Source organism: Pongo pygmaeus, chromosome 6, assembly GCF_028885625.2.
Source record: "Pongo pygmaeus isolate AG05252 chromosome 6, NHGRI_mPonPyg2-v2.0_pri, whole genome shotgun sequence".
Lineage (NCBI taxonomy): Eukaryota > Metazoa > Chordata > Mammalia > Primates > Hominidae > Pongo > Pongo pygmaeus.
The window spans coordinates 30296255-30316191 of NC_072379.2; the positions used below are offsets into that span (position 1 = coordinate 30296255).

At 34.8% G+C, this 19937-nt stretch overlaps 1 protein-coding gene across 18 annotated transcripts in view; it reads right to left on the bottom strand.

The window, feature by feature from the left end:
• LOC129040192 (putative vomeronasal receptor-like protein 4) overlaps window positions 1-19937 on the bottom strand; it is a 33967-nt gene that overhangs the window by 3130 nt on the left and 10900 nt on the right. For 7 of the 18 annotated variants that reach the window (XM_054494308.2, XM_063667302.1, XM_054494309.2 and 4 more), the window contains 4 exons: window positions 12518-12655; window positions 8183-8297; window positions 6683-6913; window positions 6406-6616 (listed from right to left, as the gene is read on the bottom strand). In XM_054494308.2, coding sequence (XP_054350283.1) covers window positions 6406-6616; window positions 6683-6913; window positions 8183-8297; window positions 12518-12655 — 695 coding nt within the window. Of the gene's footprint in view, window positions 1-1083; window positions 4696-6082; window positions 6617-6682; window positions 6914-8182; window positions 8298-9616; window positions 9778-12497; window positions 12656-12729; window positions 12863-19937 lie in introns of those variants that run through there. The other 11 variants (XM_063667303.1, XM_054494316.1, XM_054494312.1 and 8 more) reach the window with 9 other exon arrangements.

Here is a 19937-nt window from a genome sequence, read left to right on the forward strand (position 1 = left end):
AAGCCAGAAATATGAGTGAGTTATCATTCAAGTTATATCCTTTTCTTCCTCCTTAAATGATATTTTCACCACTAATAAATTTACCAAAATTGTGCTTCACATGTGTAATACAGAAGAAACAGGGCTTCAACACTGAGTTAATGAAAAACAACCTAGGACATTTATTTTTCTTCACACCATAAATTTTGAAGAGCTTTTACATTATGCTGTGTGTGTTACAACATTATATGCTTAAGCAGTCAAGCAAGTATCTCATATCTGAATTCGAAAGCTTTAGAGTGTTGACAAAGAAGATGTACATATGTATGTGATGCTGCTGGCCTAAGACAGGCCACTGCTGCTGCACACAGAGCAATTGTATGTTAACAACTGCTGTGCTAGGGGCGTGTCCCCTGAAATTAGTGTCGCTAGCATAGAGTTTAAAATATTTATGAGTCCCAGACATGGCATCACGGTATTTAACTATTATTACATTAGTTACTTTTAGTCACTGTTTTATTAGAACATTTTAATGTACATTTGTTCACAGTATAAACAAACTAAAGTTTTTTGTTTTGTTTTGTTTTTTGCTTTGTTTCTGTTTTTGTTTTTAACTTTTATGGTTGTGTGTCCATGGACCCCTACAAGGGGTCTCTGTTTGATCTCATTTCTGTGCTGGTGATATCTAGGAGTCTCATAATATGGGGCATGTTATAATATACCTTTTAAAATGAAGAAAAAGTGGTTACATATAGATTCTCCTACATCAAAAAAAGACACAAAACCTGGCAGGTTTCTTTGGGTTATGAGAAACCAATTCCTAGTTTGAGTGATAACCTGGCCCATTCAATGAATGTAATGAAAAGCTGCTACTTTTAAACGGAGCACAGAATAATAGAAGGCCCTGCAAAAAGTCCAGAGTGCAATGCAAGCTACTTTGCCACTTGTGCCATATGACTGCAGATGCAATGGTTTTTGAGGTGTCACTGGGAGACAGGAATGCTGTTGTATCTTTGATAGGTTGGTATACATAAAGCCTGGTGTAGGTCCTTATAATTTTGGAGCAGAGCCTTAAAATCTTCTGCAGATAATTCTTTCTTCTTCTTCTTCTTTTTTTTTTTTTTTGAAACAGTGTCTGGCTCTGTCAACTAGGCTAGAGTTCAGTGGCATAATCATGGGTCACTGCAGCCTCAACTTCCTAAGTGCATGCTATCCTCCAGCCTCAGCCTCTTGAGTAGCTGAGACTACAGGTGCATGCCACCACATTCCATGGATTTTTAAATTTTTTGTACATATGGGGTCTTGCTGTGTGTGCCCAAGCTGGTCTTAAAATCCTTGCCTCAAGCAGTCCTCCTGCCATAACCTCCCAAAGTGGTGGGATTACATTTGTGAGCCAACACAATTAGCATTGCCTTTTGAAACTATTGTAAATGGAATTGTTTCTTCATGTCATGTTGAGATTGTTCATTGCTAGTGTATAGAAATTCTATTAATATTTTTATATTTATTTTAAATCATGCAATCTTACTTAACTCATTTATTATAGTGGGTGTTTGTGAATTTTCTTTTTTTTTTTTTTTTTTTTGAGATGGAGTTTCGCTCTTGTTGCCCAAGCTAGAGTGCAATGGTGTGATCCTGGCTCACTGCAACCTCCGCCTCCTGGGTTCAAGCAATTCTCCTGCCTCAGCCTCCCGAGTAGCTGGGATTATAGGTGTGCATTACCACACCTGGCTAATTTTTTGTATTTTTAGTAGAAACGGGGCTTCACGATGTTAGCCAGGCTGGTCTCGAACTTCTGACCTCAGGTGATCTGCCCGCCCCGGGCCTCCCAAAGTGCTGGGATTATAGGCGTGAGCCACCACACCTGGCCGAATTTTCTAGAAATTTTTATATACAGGATGTCATCTGAATAGGCTTCCAATCTTTATCTGAAGGTCATGAATTTATTTTTGTTCCATGATATTTCTGGCCCAAAACCTCCAGTGTACTGTTAAATAGAAGTGGTAAAAATATATTCTTGTCTTGTTTCCAAACTAATGTTCTCACACCCAGGATTTCAACATTATGCATGATACTAGCTGTAGGTTTTTAATAGATGTCTTAAAGCAGGTGTAAAAATTTTGCTTGTGTTTCTAGTCTACTTAGGGTTTTTTCATAAATGGGTACAGATTTGTCAAATGTTCTGTGTTTTTCAGAATGATCATTTTGATATTTTATTGTTTTATTAAGCTGTATTATATTGACTGATTTTTGGATGTTAAATTTGCATTGTGAGATAACCCCTCTTGGTAATGGTGTCCAATAATTTTCATTTGTGACTACATTTATTTTGTCATTATTTTGTGGATTTCTATGTCAATATTGATAAAGGATAATAGTCTATAGTCTTGTGATGATTTTTGCTTGACTTTTGTCTGGGTAATACTGGCCTCATGGAATGAATTGGTAAGTTTCTTCTGTTATTCAGTTTTTTTTTTTGTGGGGGAGTCAACTAAAAGACCTGGTTTTAACTCATTATTAAATATTTGGTCAAATTTACAAGTGAAACTGTCTACTGAGCTTTTCTTCATAGAAAAAGTTTAATCTCTTTAATTGTTATGGGTATATTTATGTATTCTACTTATTCTTGAAATTACTGTAATAATGTTTGCATATTATCCAGTAATCAATTTCTAATTTGTAGCATCCCATCTTTTTATATTTTCATTGCAATAAAAAGTAAAAGAAAGAATAATGTGGAAAGACAAAGATTTTGGCAATCCATGTTTCCACAGTGTCTCAAGGCCCTCTGTTGTAGGGAGGAGATTATTGTACTTGTTGCACTTAATATTCACATATGTTAATGAAGTAAATGGGGCCCATCATCTAAAGTAAATTAGAGAAATTTGCAAAATGTTTAACCAAAATGAAAGTTTGTGCCTACCTCTCTTTTAATCAATATTTACACTGGACGGGAATATAAATTTGAATAAAAACAAATACAAAATGATGCAGTAAATAAAGAATGGCATGAAAAGATAAAAACCTAATATATCAGAGTTGTTTAGTACAGTGGCACAATCTCGGCTTACTGCAACCTCCCTCCGCCTCCCAGATGCAAGCAATTCTCCTGCCTCAGCCTCCTGAGTAGCTAGGATTACAGGTGCCCACGACCTTGCCTGGCTAATTTTTTGTATTTTTAGTAGAGACAGGGTTTCACTATGTTGGCCAGGCTGGTCTTGAACTCTTGACCTTGTGATCTGCCCACCTTGGCCTCCCAAAGTGCTGGGATTACAGGCGTGAGCCACCACACCCAGCCTAGAGTTGGTTTAAATTTTTTTAGAGACAGGGTCTCTGTTGCTCAGACTGGAGTGCAGTGGCAAAATTATAGCTCACTGCAACCTCAAACTTCTGGGCTCAAGTAATCCTCCCACCTCAGCCTCCTGAGTAGCTTGGGTCTACAGGCACTTGCCACCATGCCAGGCTAATTTTTAAAATTTTTTCTAGAGATGGGGTCTTGCTATGTTTTCCAGTCTTGTCTTGAACTCCCGTGTGCAGTCCCACAGCAGCATCTCAAAGTGTTGGAATTACAGGTGTGAGCCATTGTACTGAGCTCCAGAGTTGTTAATACTTAGGATATATGATGTTTTAGGCACAATTCCAAGCCATTTGTGTGTATATATTTAATAACAAAGAGTTGAATGTATAACCCAAAGTTTCATGTAAGTGAGGAATTTATACCTTTGTAATCATATTAGGTGACATTAAAATCATTTTAGAGGCCAGGCACAGTGGCTCATACTTATAATTCAACAGTTTGGGAAACCAAGGTGAGAGGATAACTTGAAGCCTGGAGTTTGAAACCAGGCTGGGCAATGTCTACAAATTAAAAATTAGACATGGTGGCATGCACCTGTCATCCCAGCTACTTGGGAGGCTGAGATGTGAGGACCGCTTAAACCCAGGTGTTTGAGGTTATAGTGAGCCATGACCATACCATTGCACTCTAGCCTGGGTGACAGAGTGAGATCGTATCTCTAAAACAAACACACAAATATCAGAGAAAGAACTTTTCTTGTAGAAAACAAATAAATGAATACAAAGAGTGTTAAATAACTTTTTATAAGTTGTACTGATCAGGTAGACAAATATTATCTTTAAGCACTCAAAAGAAAATAAAATAATTTTGAAATATCATAGAAGATTATTAAAATCTCAAGAGTTTAGGCTTTAAAATGTACTACTAACTTTATAAAAGCAAAAGTCTTACATGTGATATTTTCTAAGTACCATGAAATGGCAATAGAAATAATCATTTAAAGTGTAACCAACCAAAAAATAAAGAAAAGAAAAAAGTGTAACAAGTAATATATAACCACATAGTAATTTTTTAAAGATCATTTTAAATAACTACTAGAGGAAACAGAATCCAAATGTGGTTACTTTTACAGAGTCAGAGTATTGCTAAGAAGGAGGAATTTTGACTGGAGCCAAATGACTAAATTCAGGTAATTAAATCTAACAATACTATCTTAATATTAAGGAAAAACAGTAATTCTGGCCATAAACATGTATTATTCCTTTCCATGGAGGATTATCTTTTAAAAGTTTCTGCAGTATATAAATATACATTCACGTAATAATAAAAATTACCCTGCACAATAATCCCAGCATATGGTAGATATTGGCGGTGGTGTTCTAAATGAAGAACGTTGAGATTTCCAGTGAGACATTATTCTGCAACAAAATATCAATGTGAAATATTTTACTTATGGATGCATGGTGAATATTTGATGTTTTAGAACAAAAAGGTATTTACAAATCTAATTTGATGCAAACATCTGGAAATACTCAGAAGTTACAAGAATTCATAAAATACCCACCAAAGCTAATAGAAAACATGGGACCTTCCAGGACGAGAAGTAAATTAAAAGAACCCAGAGGAGAAATCAAAGTGAGAAACCAGTGCCCCCTTCAGGTACTGGATGATCACAGGGACCTCAAGACTGGGGATTATTCAACTACCTTCTTGGAATAAACAAAGAAAGTTCTGATTAAAGTTATTTCATGTAAAATCTCTCAAATACAAAACCAAAATTATTTTCAAATTATAATTTCTCACATACTGTGAAGTACAAAAGAAGCTAAGCTACCAAGATGAAGAGTTAGAAGAAATTAGACATCATACAAAATTCAGATATTGAAAATGTGTTTAAAATGTTTAAGTGAAGTAAATGGTAAAAAATAGAAAATGAAAATAATTTTGGCAAAGTAAGAAACTATAAACTGAACAAGTGTATTTGGAAAAGAACCATGAAGAAGCTGAACAACTGAAAAATAAATTCAATGCACAATGTTTGGGATTAGGCTGAACTGATAAAAATAATAGTGAATTATAATATTTAGAAGAATAAATATCACCAGATAAAGAAAAGGTAATAAAAATATGAGTATAATTATGTGTATTAAAGTAGAATAAAAACAATTAATTCACTAGAATACATAAAATAATCACAGTTGTAAAACAATTTGCTATTTTCTAAAATCGTAAACCAGACATAAATCCTCAAATGTATAATTGTACTATACCAAAAAGATATAAAAATACAACTCAACATAAGTCAACTAAAATACTAAAGATAAGCAGAAAACTTAACAGAAGTGTGAGAAAGAAAAGTGAAACCACCTACAAATGTAAGAGCAAAATGTTGAAAGCCTGTGTAGAGTCAGAAAGCAGAGAAATAGTGCTGAGAAAAATTATTATTGTTCTTATAACTGGATACCTGGCTAAAATATCTTTAATGAATTAGGGTAGCGTAAACAAATGTGTAGAGTAAAACATTGGTAGATTTTATAAATAAGAGGAGCTTCTTAACGATGTAACTCAAGAAGACAGAAAAATTTCCCTGTATAAACTTTACAAAATCAAAATGAAATGTAAGAAACTTCTAAGACATATGGGACATCAGTCAAAGTGGACATCAAACTTAAAAAAACACCCAAGTTCTTGGCAGCATCAGTTTCAAAATTATTTAGATATAATAAAAGTGTACATTTACACCTTTTAGTATTAATTAAAGTAAGTTATCTGCTACTAGAATGATTTAACTGATGGCAGAAGAACCCATTTTTCAGAGAATTGTTTTTATTATTAATTTATTTTAAATCTATGACACTTCTGTTGTATATTTTTCAGAATATTGGTTCTTCTTTTATCTGAACTGAGGAGCACCAAAGGACTGCTCATGGCATAGGCATTGACTACCAGACTCTGAACTTGCTGGTTGATCAGGCCATATGCCCACAACATTGCTGAGGAGAAGGAGATGATGAAATCCACCCAATAGATGACCACAGAGAAACTTGCCAGCAGCAGTATGGTCTGGATGGCCCTTTTCTCAGGGGAAGCTCCTGGGGAAGGACCTTCACCTGGTGAAGGTGGTGGGATCACCTCTGATGCCTGAATAAGAGAGTCAGCATGTATGCACTTGAGAACAGCATTATTCCTACCAGGAAAACATCCCTAAATCTTGTCAGAATAAGAAATGTGGCCCTGATGATGAAGCTCATGGGGAAAATTGAGCAGTACTTACCTATATTCAGCACATTTATCTGGGTCACATTGGAAGCAGCTACAGTGTAGAAGATCCTGTTACTACTGAAAGACAAGTTGAAGAAAACATGGATAATGTAATTTGAAGATTTATGTTTAAACCTTGCCTACCAGGAGGTGCTGGAGCTGATGGTGATGGCCTGGAGCACGCTCAGGAGGCAGATGGTACAGATGGAGAGGCCCCACATCGCCCTGCTCAGGTAGGAAAGTGCCTTACACTTGAAGTCATTCTGGAAGTTCAGTGATGCAAACAGGTGTGGAGACTGCAATAATAGTGCAATGAAGAAGTTCACTATGTGGACGAGGGTCAAGTGACAGATGATCAAGTCAATGGGTTTTAGTCTGTGATCCAGAAGGAGAGTGAAGATGTGGAAAAGGAGGAGAAAAGTATTGGCTGAGATTCCAACAGCAACTTGTAAAACAAAGCAGTGTTTAACAGTAACATAAATGGTACATATGTACATTGTAGTGGCAAAGAGGAAACATATTTGTATATCTGAAAAAAGGTTTAGACATCATCAGTGCTGTTCTATAGTTAAAATTATCACAACTATGATTATGTTTATTTCTCCCAATTATTAACACTTATGATGTGATATAAATTATTAGAAAATACTTCTTCAGCATTATATGTATTTATTTACACAATACTTCAATATGTGTGTGAGACACTATACATATATATGTCAGCATTACATATATATAGAATCAGCATTACTTTTATGCCAAGCAACATATATATAATGTGTTTGTGCATAATAGTTTGTTTTGTTTTATAGAGACAGCATATTTCTCTGTTGCCCAGGCTTGTCTCAAGCCCTGGGCTCAAGTAATCCTTCTGTCTCGGCCTCCAAAAGTGCTAAAATTACAGAAAGTAGCCACCATGCTCAGCCTAGGTACACACATACATATATACATATATACCTAATATATGTATACATATACAGTAAGTGATCACTTAATGTAATCATTAGGTTCCTAAAAACTGACTTTAATCAAAATGATATACTGTGTAATGAAGCCAATGTAACTATAGACTAATAGATATAAACAGGTGCTAAGTTTCTATGGAATAAAAAATACTTTTACACTTAAAATTGCACATTTCCAAAATCTATCAATGATATTAAGTGATGATGTAGTGTATGTAAAACACCAGCATATCCACTATCATGTCTATGTAATGTACTCATTTTCTATGCTCCTGTGGTTCTTGGCCTTACTCTTTAGAAAACTTTGCTTTACTATTCTATATTTCACTGTTTAATATTCAGCACACACAATGGTGACAGGCATCTATGTGACACAAAAGTGTTTGTATGGCTGAGCTGAAGCAATGGTAAAAGAACCACCATATGCTAATGGTAAAAGAAAAGAACCACCAAAACACGCAACTGGAAAACAAAGAATGTCCAAGTGAGTCTTTGTAACATGACATTCATTTCAGCCTGCATGTTTCTGTTTTCTCCAAATTTGTATGTTAAAAGCAAACCACCAGTGTAATGGTATTAGAAGGTAGGACCTTTGGGAAGTAGTTAGGACATTTTCAACAAAAGCCCTAATAAATGGGATCTGCGCCCTTCTATAAGAGGTTCTAGGGAGCTGGCTCACCTTTCCAGTTGTGTGAGGACACATGTAGAAAGTGCCATCTCTGAACTAGGATACAGGCCCTCACCAGACAATAAATCTTCCAGTACTTTGCTCTTGAAGTTCTCAGCCTCCACCACTGTGAATAATAAATTTATGTTGTTTATAACCTACCCAGTCTATGATATTTTGTTATAGTATCTTGAATGGACTAATAAGACAGCATCGCTCTGACACTTTCTCTTCTCTATTTCTCTTTCACATTTCAGGACCCTTGTGATTATATTAAGCTCACCCTAGTAATCCAGGATAACCTCCCTGCTTTAAAGTTAAGTGACTATAACCTTTATTCCATCGGCAATGTTATTTCCCATTGCTGCATGACCTAATATATCTGCAGTCTGGGGATTAGGATGTGGACACCGTTGGAAAAGCATTAGTCTGTTTATCACCAATCTTATTCACTATTTTTATTAAATATTATTCTGGCCGTCTTCTAATTTACTTTAAATTTGAGAGATCCATTATATAAACTATTTTCATCTCAGAAGAAAATTGTTAAAATCTAGCTTTCAATTTTTGGAAAGACAGTCACCATATTTCTTCTCATTTTGACATCTGTGAGGTTGTATCGAAATATTTACATGGCGATGCTATTCTTGAGATTTTAATGGAGGGATAGCCTCCCATGCCTTTAAAAATATTTAGATCTTCTATGGAAAAGATTCTTTTTTGAAGTTTAATCCAGATGTTTTCACATTAGAACCTTTTGTAAAATTTCACTGAATAAGTTTGCAATGATATTATCATGTTATTTTTCTAGATGCAGGCATTACTATTTCAACCATATAAATCAATTTAATGCTGAGAACAGTTTAGCTGATGACACCAATAAATAAATAATGGAAAAGTGCATAGGCATTCAGATCGTTTCCCTGAGATGAAAGGAAGTTTACTTATGTTTTCAATGCAGACATTCTGCTAGTGTTCTTGGCTTCAACTCAGAAGGTCATATCTGGTGTAGAATATTGCTCTAAAACTGACTAATATGTATGAACATATAAAGAAAATATTGTATATTTTGTTAAATTATTATAACACTTTTCCTACATCTTAATCTACTGAAGGAATACATTTATCTTTAATACAAAAACCAAATAACTGATAATTACTACCAACGTATGGAACCATGCTAAGCACAGTTGATTTCTACTGCTATGTGGGAACAAGTGTAAGATTAGTATAAAGGCACAATAATTTCCACATTTTAAGAATCACAGTCCAGTACCAGTAAAATAATATTTGGGCACGAACCACTAATATATGTGTAATCATTTAGTAACTATATATGAATTATTTTACTAATATACTGCATCTATCACAAGTCATATCCCCAAAATAGTAAAATTTATCACATAAAAGAACATAGATAATAATGTTAATATTTTCATTTCTTACCTCACAGGGTATTTAGCTCATGACCACTAACTTTAGCTCCCTCTTTCTAAACATCACATACCACAAAATGAATGTATACATTAGATTTTAAAATGTTGGCTTTCTTGAATGTGACTCTCAAGAGCATTAGTGTTCAGCCTGGACAGGAGAGCACCATGGTTCTGTGAATTAGAGTTCAGAGAATAAAGCACAACACATAGTATTTAAACTTCAGGTAAAAAATGAATAACTACTTCAGTGTATGTATCTCCAAAGTATCACATACAAATATTACATTCAAGTATGCAAAGTATTTCATAGTTATGCTAAAAAGTTACGGTCATCTTTCTGAATTTCAAACTTAACTACAACTTGAATTGTTATTTGGTGAATCTGGAAACCCCACCATGAAAGAATTATGAAATTTAGATAACATGGTTAGTATCATAAAAACAAAATAGAAAAAAACATGAAAGTCATATCGGTCAGAGTATAAAGGAGAATTTGCCTCTAACAGCTGCCTTAAAATACATAAATCTGAATGTACATCTCAGCATTTACTGTTAGCAGTGACAACCAGATTGTTGGCCTGAGCGTGAAGCTCCTGAGCACTCAGATAATGCAGTTAAAGTTCGTTCTTAGTATTATGGCTTCACTGTAGGCTATCTTAATATTGTAAATTCAAAAGCAAGAACATAAGCACAGATAAAGGTGGAAAAAATAGCACCATCAAACAGACTAGGTAAAAAAGTTTTCTAATGTAGACATCCGAAGTAATAGGAAAACATGTTCAAAAGTAAGAAGCTATTTATAATATCCTAAGTGCTATTATGCATAAAAAATATTTTGGAGAAAATAAAATCTGATAAAATCTATTTTCTCATATTTATAGTAATATATTGTCTCATATTTATAGTAATATATAATTTTAGAGTTTTATCATCTTATAAATCATATTATTTAATACAGTTCTTTGTACTCTGCCTTTATGTATGTGTGTGTTTTGCTTTATTATTGTATTAATTAATGGCATTATTTTGTTAGTAAATTTTTCCCACATTCTATGAACAGCATTGCACAACCTATTGCTGTTCTTGGACAGCATAAGTCATAATGAAGTTTTCAGGTGACAAGGCCAGGGTGAGTTTGTTAACCCAATGGCAATATTTGGCAACCTGAGAAACACAGCTGACAGCAGCGGGAAGTAAAACACCTTTCCACCTAGATTAATTCCACAAAATTACCTTTATGAAATGCATAAACGGTGAAGAATAAATATAATAAACATTAGACAGTAGTGAGTAACTGATAAAACAGCTACTATTTTTTCTTGGAATTTGAAATTAGTGTAGGAACAGCTAGAAACACAGTGCTGCTGACAAGGAAATTATAACTTAAAGACATTTAATTCTCAGCTTTCCCAAGGAAAGGAGAAAACAGAATAAAAAAGCAAAAGTAGGAGACAGAAAAACACACAAAATGTTTGACCACAAATCTTGTGTTATAAATTTTGGGAAACCCTATAAACCTGTTTGGAAATATGTTTTTGTAATCAATACAACCTATTCCAGCGAAATATACAATTCTTATGTCAAAATGCTTATGTGGTGTTTTAGTATCAGGTATCTGTGCATCACAATAATGAGAAGATCGTAGTCATACCAATTGCATTCAACTGGAGAATTTGGAGGAAAGTGGAGGGCATGCCTTGTGTACCTGAGGTCTCCGATTCAGGAACAGTCAAGGTCCTTCTCTTCCCAGACATCGTCTCCACTATGCATGGAAGCCAGGGGCTTTCAACACAAATTATTTTAAGACAAATTCATTCAAGTTCAGAAATATAGCAATTGTCCACTGAGTATGTTCCTTAATATTTTGATGCCCACATGGACCACAAATTTATTTTATCATCATTTGTTCCTTTCTGTGTTTTACTTATCCTGATTTCATCCTCTCTGTTTTCTATTTTAAAGAAACACACATACTTGATGACGATATGCCTGCTGAATACAGACAATGATTATTCGTGTTTTTAAAAACCAAATTTACTTGTCACATTTTGGACTGTGTTTTATTGAACACATTGCAGTTGGTAGTCTTCAGAGGTATAAGCAGAAATACTAAATCAAGAGGATGTTTTATAATAAGAAAATACCATTGTTTTAAATATTGCAAATTATTTTCTCATCACAAAATAACCTCACCCAAACTAATACACAGAGTACTTTAAAGTTTTGGTTTACTTAGAAACAATACCATACTAAAACAATTTACTTTAGGAAAAGATTTCAAAGCACACTGAGTATCACCTCCTCCCCATTTATACAAGGTAGTAGTTAGCTCAACAGAAATTTAATAAACAGCAGAACATTATATTTTCAGATAGTTTTAATATCACAAGAAAAAATCTCTATTGGCAATTACTATAATGAAATGAAACAAAAGAATCTGGGTATCTGCTAAAATCTTATTACTGTAAAATGTTAGACATATCTTGTGTTTTTAACATCCTAATTTGAAACAGTTCTAAAATATCAGAATTATATAAAGCAGTCTTCAAAGTTTAAAGCAAGAAGTATGACTAAATAATTTTATTAGTTCAGATTTCTGTGTTTACAAATTAACACTTCACATAAATGCAGAAAGTTGTAGTTCAGCTAATTATATTGAGAGTTCAGCTATTATATTGAGAAAAGTCAAATGTATACAAATTCAAGTAGAACATCCCAAAATCTAAATGTTTTTCTACAAATCTATAAATTTATTACTTCATAAGATTAATTATTTTGTATCTGGAAACACCTTCTTATGATAGTTAGAATTCAATGAACCACAGACTGAAATTATTAGGAGCTAATTCTAACAACTAGCTAATAAAATTCTATCTCAATTCACCACTCACCTAGACTTGTGAGCACCCACTGTTAATGAAGCTGAGAAGCAGACACCCAGGTGAGTCTTTGGAGTGAGTCTGTGTATGTGAGATCAGATCCAACAAGCGGTTATAGGGAAGTGATGTTGTCAACTCATCTCCCTCCAGGCCTACAATTGTCATGTCGCCTGTAGAAAAAGGATTAAGAGCAGATGTTGAGATTGGTGGAAAAAGGAGCCACCGAAGGGAAAAGTGAACTTACCTATCTGAGGAGGAGCAGCTGGGTTCCACGCTTTTCGTATCTGAAGATCACTTACACAAGTCAACTTTGCCTGGTGAGTTGGATGATCTCAGTATTTGTCAACAAAACAGGATTCTCCTAATAACACTCCTGTCTAAGTAATGAGAACGTCATGTCAGTCTTCCCAGTGTGACTCTGGTGACTTAAGAATGTTTTCATAGTAAATACTGAAGTTTCTTATAGCAGTAGGAAGCCTTGCACCATGATAATTTTCTTTTTTTAATTGGCAAAAGTAATTGTGTATATTTATGTGGTACAATGTAATATTTTGATTTATAGGAAGATCCAGTCAAGCTAATTAATATATCACCTGACCAAATTGCTAACAATCTATTCTTTTAGCAATTCTGAAATATACAATATATTATAAGAACTCTGGTCATCATTCAGTACAATAGATCACTAAAACTTCTTTCCCCAGCCTAACTGAAACCTGTACCCTTTGATCAACATCTTTGCTATACCCATTCCACCCCCACCATAGCCTCTGGTGATCACCTTTCTTCTCTGTTTCTATGAGATCAACTTTTTTAGCTTTCATATATGTGAGATCATACATTATTTGCCTTTCTGTGCCTGGTTTATTTTCACTGAGCATAATGTCCTCCTGTGTCATCCATAGCCGTTCAAATAAAACAATTATTGTAATCCAATGACTTTAGGGTCCCAGCTGGACTATAACTACCTTTTTGAGAAAGAAAAAAAAGTCTCCTCTGACTGACATTCCCAGATATAGTGCTCTGTTCTCTAGGTGACACAGCCCTGCTCCAGGGTACCTGGCATTGGAATTCGAATGCAGGCTGCATTTTAACACTTATTTCCCCCACCTATTTCATCAATTTTCTTTATGGAGGGTAGAAAGAAAGGTTCCATCTATTCAAACAACACCAAGGGTTAGGATCGGCACTGTTCTTTGCAATACAGCTTATTTAGACATGGATTTCTAAATGGCCATGCCTCCCATGGTGATGTGTTCTGTCAACCCCAACCTTCAGTCTCCTCGGTTCCTTCTACTCAAGAGCCATTGGATCTCACATATCCAGCAGGAGAACATCCACATTTTAAACACTATTCGGTTTTGATTTTGTGACAACAACTAGCCACATCTTTGTGTAATTAACTCTAACTTTAACCTTAATTGTTGTTATGACTATCATATTTGTGGCCCAGTTTCTTAACCAAACACTATCTTGTGTTAAAGTGATTTCTTTTAACAAACCAATACATTTTTTTACCAGGGTACTAGATCAAACTGTTTAGTTTTATTTTGAAGTATCTCTCTCACATTTCATCTCTAATGCTCAAGCAAACAGTTCCCACACTCAACACCTGCCCTGCAGACTTCAAATGTTTGCAATTATATGTCTTCCTGCTTTCTCCAACCCGGTACACTATAATCAGCTACTATCACTATGTTATCATTGACAAATCCAGCTAACTTATTAGATCTTATTTGTTTGCCTCCTCCTCTCAAAATTCTCTCATTTCAAATAAAATAAATGGTTTCTAGCGCACTTCCCCAACACTTCTGTGTCTTTATTTGTGCCTGACTTTTCTTTCCTTCTTCCAAACTGGCTGGACAGTACATATGTCTGAATAAAGCACTGGGCTGTGGCTTATTTGGAAAGAACCTGGAACTGTGCAATAAATAGATGCTTGTAGTAAAAAAAAAAAATCTGAAGCAGATTCTGATGAGTTAAAATGTATGTATTAAATCCTAGACTGACCAGTAATTAAATAACTCAAAGAAAAAAGCCATATAGATATTAAAATATAAGATAAAATGTATTTACTTAATGCAAAAGAAAGCAGTTAAGGAAAGAAAAAAATGAGACATGTAGAAAACAAAATTTAGAAACATTAAATATAAAAGTACTCAACAATCAACATGCAAGAGTTTGCCAACTGGGATGTTAAAATCAAGAACCAACTCTGGCCGGCATGGTGCCTCTTGCCTGTAATCCCAGCACTTGGGGAGGCCGAGGCAGGAGGATCACCTGAGGTCAGGAATTTGAGACCAGCCTGGCTAACATGGTGAAAACCCATCTCTACTAAAAATACAAAAGTTAGCCAGGCATGATAGCACATGGTGGCGATTCTCCTGTCTCAGCCTCCCAAGTAGCTGGGATTACAGGTGTACACCACCATGCTCAGCTGATTTTTGTATTTTTAGTAGAGACAGGGTTTCACCATGTTAGCCAGGCTAGTCTCAAACTCCTGACCTCAGGTGATCCACCCACCGCGCCCTCCCAAAGTGCTGGGATTACACGTGTGAGCCACCGTGCCCAGCCAGAGCATGCTTTTTATCTATCATGCAAGAACTCAGAGGGAAGATGGCTATCTGCAAGCAAGGAAGAGATAGTTCGCTGAGGAATTGAATCAGCTGGCACCTTGATCTTGGACTTTTCAGTCTCCAGAGCTACAAGAAAGAAATACCTATTGTTTAAGCTACTAAGTCTATGGTATTCTACTATAGCATCTAAAGGATACTAATACAGATTTTGATATGGAGAAGTGGGGTCCTGATATAATAAACACCTAAATGTGTAAGCAGCTTTGGAACTGAATGATGTGTGAAGGCATCAAAGAGTTTGGAAGTGCATATTAAAAATATGTAATCAAGCTGAATTGTGATGAGGGCTCAGGAAGAAAATACAACTGCAGAGAAAGTTTTCATCTACTTAGAAAATATGTAAATAATTTTGAAGACAATGTTGGTAAAAATATGGACATTAAAGGCCAATCTAATGAGGTATGAGACAGAAATGAGTAACATTAGAAACTGAAGAAAAAATAGCCACAAATAAAATGAAATACCTAGGAATCTACTTAATCAAAGAAGTAAAATATCTGTATAATGAAAACTATAAAACACTGATTTTTAAAAAATTGAAGAGGACACAAATTTTTTTTTAAATTTGCTCTTTATAGATTAGAAGAATCAATATTGTTAAAATGTCTATACTGCCAAAGCAATCTCAGTTTCAATGCAATTCCAATCAAAATACCAATGACATTCTTCACAGAAAAAAGAACAAAATTCTAAAATTCATGTGAAACAAGACCCAGAAAAAAACTAAATAAAACAAAAAGAATAAAACTAAGGGAATCACATTACCTGACTTCAAATTATACTACAGAGTTATAGTAACCAAAACAACATGTAATGTGTATATTATTTACTGTACAAAATAACACAGGAGGTAGATTGTTCAGAATTCATATGAGATAAGGTTAATGATGAATAATGAAGATTGTCAAGAATTCATATGAGATAAGGTTAATGATGAATAAATGAGCAAAATAAAAATGATGATGATTGGGATAATGTCAAACAGTTTAGAATGAACATTGATGATGTGAGGTATATTGTTTCTTCCAGACATACAAAAATGTTTCTTCTATGTCATTAAGATGAAAACAATTTTTACTTATGTTGTCATTAACAAGTGCCTTTATTTTTCGAGTTGGCATTGGATTATTCGTCAACACCATTTTTTTTCTTTCAAATCTTTACATTTCTTCTGGATCCCAGGCCTAAGTTCCATGACTTGATCATCTGCCACTTGGTCCTCAGTCATATTCTAATGCTCCTTACTGCAGTGGATTTTTTTCCTCAAGATGTGTTTGAATCACTGAATTTGGGAATGGCTTTAAATGTAAGCTATTATTTTACACAAAAAGGGTGATAAGAGGCGTCTCCCTCTGTCCCCCCTGGCTCTTGAGTGTGCTCCAGGCCATCACCATCAGTCCCAGAAACTCATGGTTGGCAAGGTTTAAACATAAATTTACAAATTACATTACTAATGTTTTCTTCTTTTTTTGGTTCTTCAATTTGTCTTTTAGTAGTAGTCTAATCTTCTTCACTGTGTATTTTTCAAATGTGACTCAGACTGATCTACTGAATGTCAGTAAACACTGCTCACTTTTCCCCATGAACCTCATCATCAGGGAGTGAAATTATCCAGGGATGCCTTCCTTGTCAGAGTTATGCTGCTCTCAAGTGCATTCATGTGGATCCTCTTTTTCAGAAATCAGAAGCAATCCCAGCTCCACAGCACCAGCCTCTCTCCAAGAATCTCCTCAGAGAAAAGGGCCACCCAGACCATCCTGCTGTTATGAGTTGCTTTGTGGTCACGTATCCTATGAACCTTATTTCAACATCCTCAATCCTGTTATAGGTGTATGACCCAGTTGTCCTGAATTTCCGGAGGCTTGTGCTCAATGCATATGCCACTCTTAGTCCACTGGGACAAATTAGTTCTGATTAAAAAAAAAGTATTCTGCAGAATTGTAACTGATGTGCCACCAATTTTAACAAGCTATTGATGAAAAACATTTTCTGAAAAATAGTCACGTGCTATTATTTAAACTGCTCAAGTAGCTCATTTTTTATCTGATTTAACCAATGTGTATAAGATCACCTTTTAAAATTATATATGAATACTTCTGAAGCTGATATTACTAAGGACTTTAGAGCTCGCTAAGTTCAATGTCTACCATAAATTGATATTCTCATATCAAATCTTTTTCTCTTTCATTTTAATTTTAACTTTATATTAGTAAATGTTTCTTTTTTCTTAAAAGGTACTCTTAAGCTCCTATTGGTAATCAAATCTCTCAAAATTTTAGCTTTTGAAAATATTTTAATTTACCCCTACTTTAATAAGTAGGGATATTATGGTATTATGTAGGGGTATTAGGTATTATGACTATTCAATTGTATCTTTAATATCATGCTTCCTCATTAGAATTTTCCTGATTCTGTAAAAATTACGTCAATTTGGATTTTATATTGAAAATCTAGAATTTATTTAAAAGGGTCTAAATAAAATTTGCATGTGGCTAGACATTAGTTTGGTTACACTTAATTTTTCCATTTTAATTGGGATATGATTGACAAATAAAAATTGTATAAGTTGTATCACCTTACATATATGTTCTAATAAAGTTATATATTGTGAAATTATTAATATAATCAAGTGAATTAACATGTCCCTCACACCTCACCTAGTTGCCTTTTCCTGGTGTGGTGAGACTATTTGAGTTTTATTTTCTTAACAAAGTTCAAGTGTACAATACATTATTAATAACTATAGTTATGGAACAAAAGGCAGCAGAAACCTCTGCAGACTTAAATGTCCCTGTCTGACAGCTTTGAAGAGAGTAGTGGTTCCCCCAGCACAGAGTTTGAGATCTGAGAATGGACAGACTGCCTCCTCAAGTGGGTCCCTGACCCCCAAGTAGCCTAACTGGGAGGCACCCCCCAGTAGGGGCAGACTGACACCTCACATGGCCGGGTACCCCTCTGAGATGAAGCTTCCAGAGGAACAATCAGGCAGCAACATTTGCTGTTCAGCAATATTCGCTGTTCTGAAACCTCTGCTGCTGATACCCAGGAAAACAGGGTCTGGAGTGGACCTCCAGCAAACTTCAACAGACCTGCAGCTGAGGGTTCTGATTGTTAGAAGGAAAACTTAACAAACAGAAAGGACATCAAAACCCCATCTGTACATCACCATCATCAAAGACCAAAGGTAGATAAAACCACAAAGATGGGGAAAAAACAGAGCAGAAAAGCTGAAAATTCTAAAAATCAGAGTGCCTCTCCCCCTCCAAAGGAACGCAGCTCCTTGCCAGCAACAGAACAAAGCTGGAAGGAGAATGACTTTGACGAGTTGAGAGAAGAAGTTTTCAGACCATCAAACTTCTCTGAGCTAAAGGAGGAAGTTCGAACCCATCACAAAGAAGCTGAAAACCGTGAAAAAAGATTAGACGAATGGCTAACTAGAATAACCAGTTTACAGAAGTCCTTAAATAACCTGATGGAGCTGAAAACCATGGCACAAGAACTACGTGAAGAATGCACAATTCTTCAGTAGCCAATTCGATCAACTGGAAGAAAGGGTATCAGTGATTGAAGATCAAATGAATGAAATGAAGCAAGAAGAGAAGTTTAGAGAAAAAAGAGTAAAAAGAAATGAACAAAGCCTCCAAGAAATATGTATTTGTTTTTATTCAAATTTATATTCCTGTCCCATCTAAATATTGATTAGAAGAGAGGTAGGCACAAACTTTTATTTTGGTTACATTTTGCAAAGTTCTCTAATTTACTTTAGATGATGGGCCCCATTTACTTCATGAACATATGTGAGTATTAAGTACAACAAGTACAATAATCTCCCTACAACAGAGGACCCTGAGACACTGCAGAAACATGGATTGCCAAAATCTTTGTCTTTCCACATTATTCTTCCTTTTACTTTTTATTGCAATGAAAATATAAAAAGATAGGACGCTACAAATTAGAAATTGATTAGTGGATAATATGCATACATTATTACAGTAAGTTCAAGAATAAGTAGAATATATGAATAGAACCAAAACAATTAAAGAGATTAAACTTTTTCTATGAAGAAAAGCTGAGTAGATAGTTTCACTTGTAAATTTGACCAAATATTTAATAATGAGTTAAAACCAGGTCTTTTAGTTTACTACCCCTGCAAAAAAAATAACTGAATAACAGAAGAAACTTACCAATTCATTCCATGAGGCCAGTATTGCCCAGACAAAAGTCAGGCAAAATCATTACAAGACTATAGACTATTATCCCTTATCAATATTGACATAGAAATCCACAAAAATAATAACAAAATAAATGTAGCCACAAATGAAAATTATTGGACACTATTACCAAGAGGGGTAGCTCACAATACAAATTTAACATTCAAAAATCAGTCAACATAATACAGCTTAATAAAACAATAAAATATCAAAATGATCATTCTGAAAAACACAGAACATTTGACAAATCTAGACCCATTTATGAAAAAACCCTAACTAGACTAGAAACACAAGCAAAATTTTTACACCTGCTTTAAGACATCTATTAAAAACCTACAGCTAATATCATGCATAATGTTGAAATCCTGGGTTTGAGAACATTAGTTTGGAAGCAAGACAAGAATATATTTTTACCACTTCTATTTTAACAGTACACTGGAGATTTTGGCCAGAAATATCATGGAACAAAAATAAATTCATGACCTTCAGATAAAGATTGGAAGCCTATTCAGATGACTTCCTGTATATAAAAATTTCTAGAAAATTTGGCCAGGCGTGGTGGCTCACACCTATAATCCCAGCACTTTGGGAGGCCGAGGCGGGGG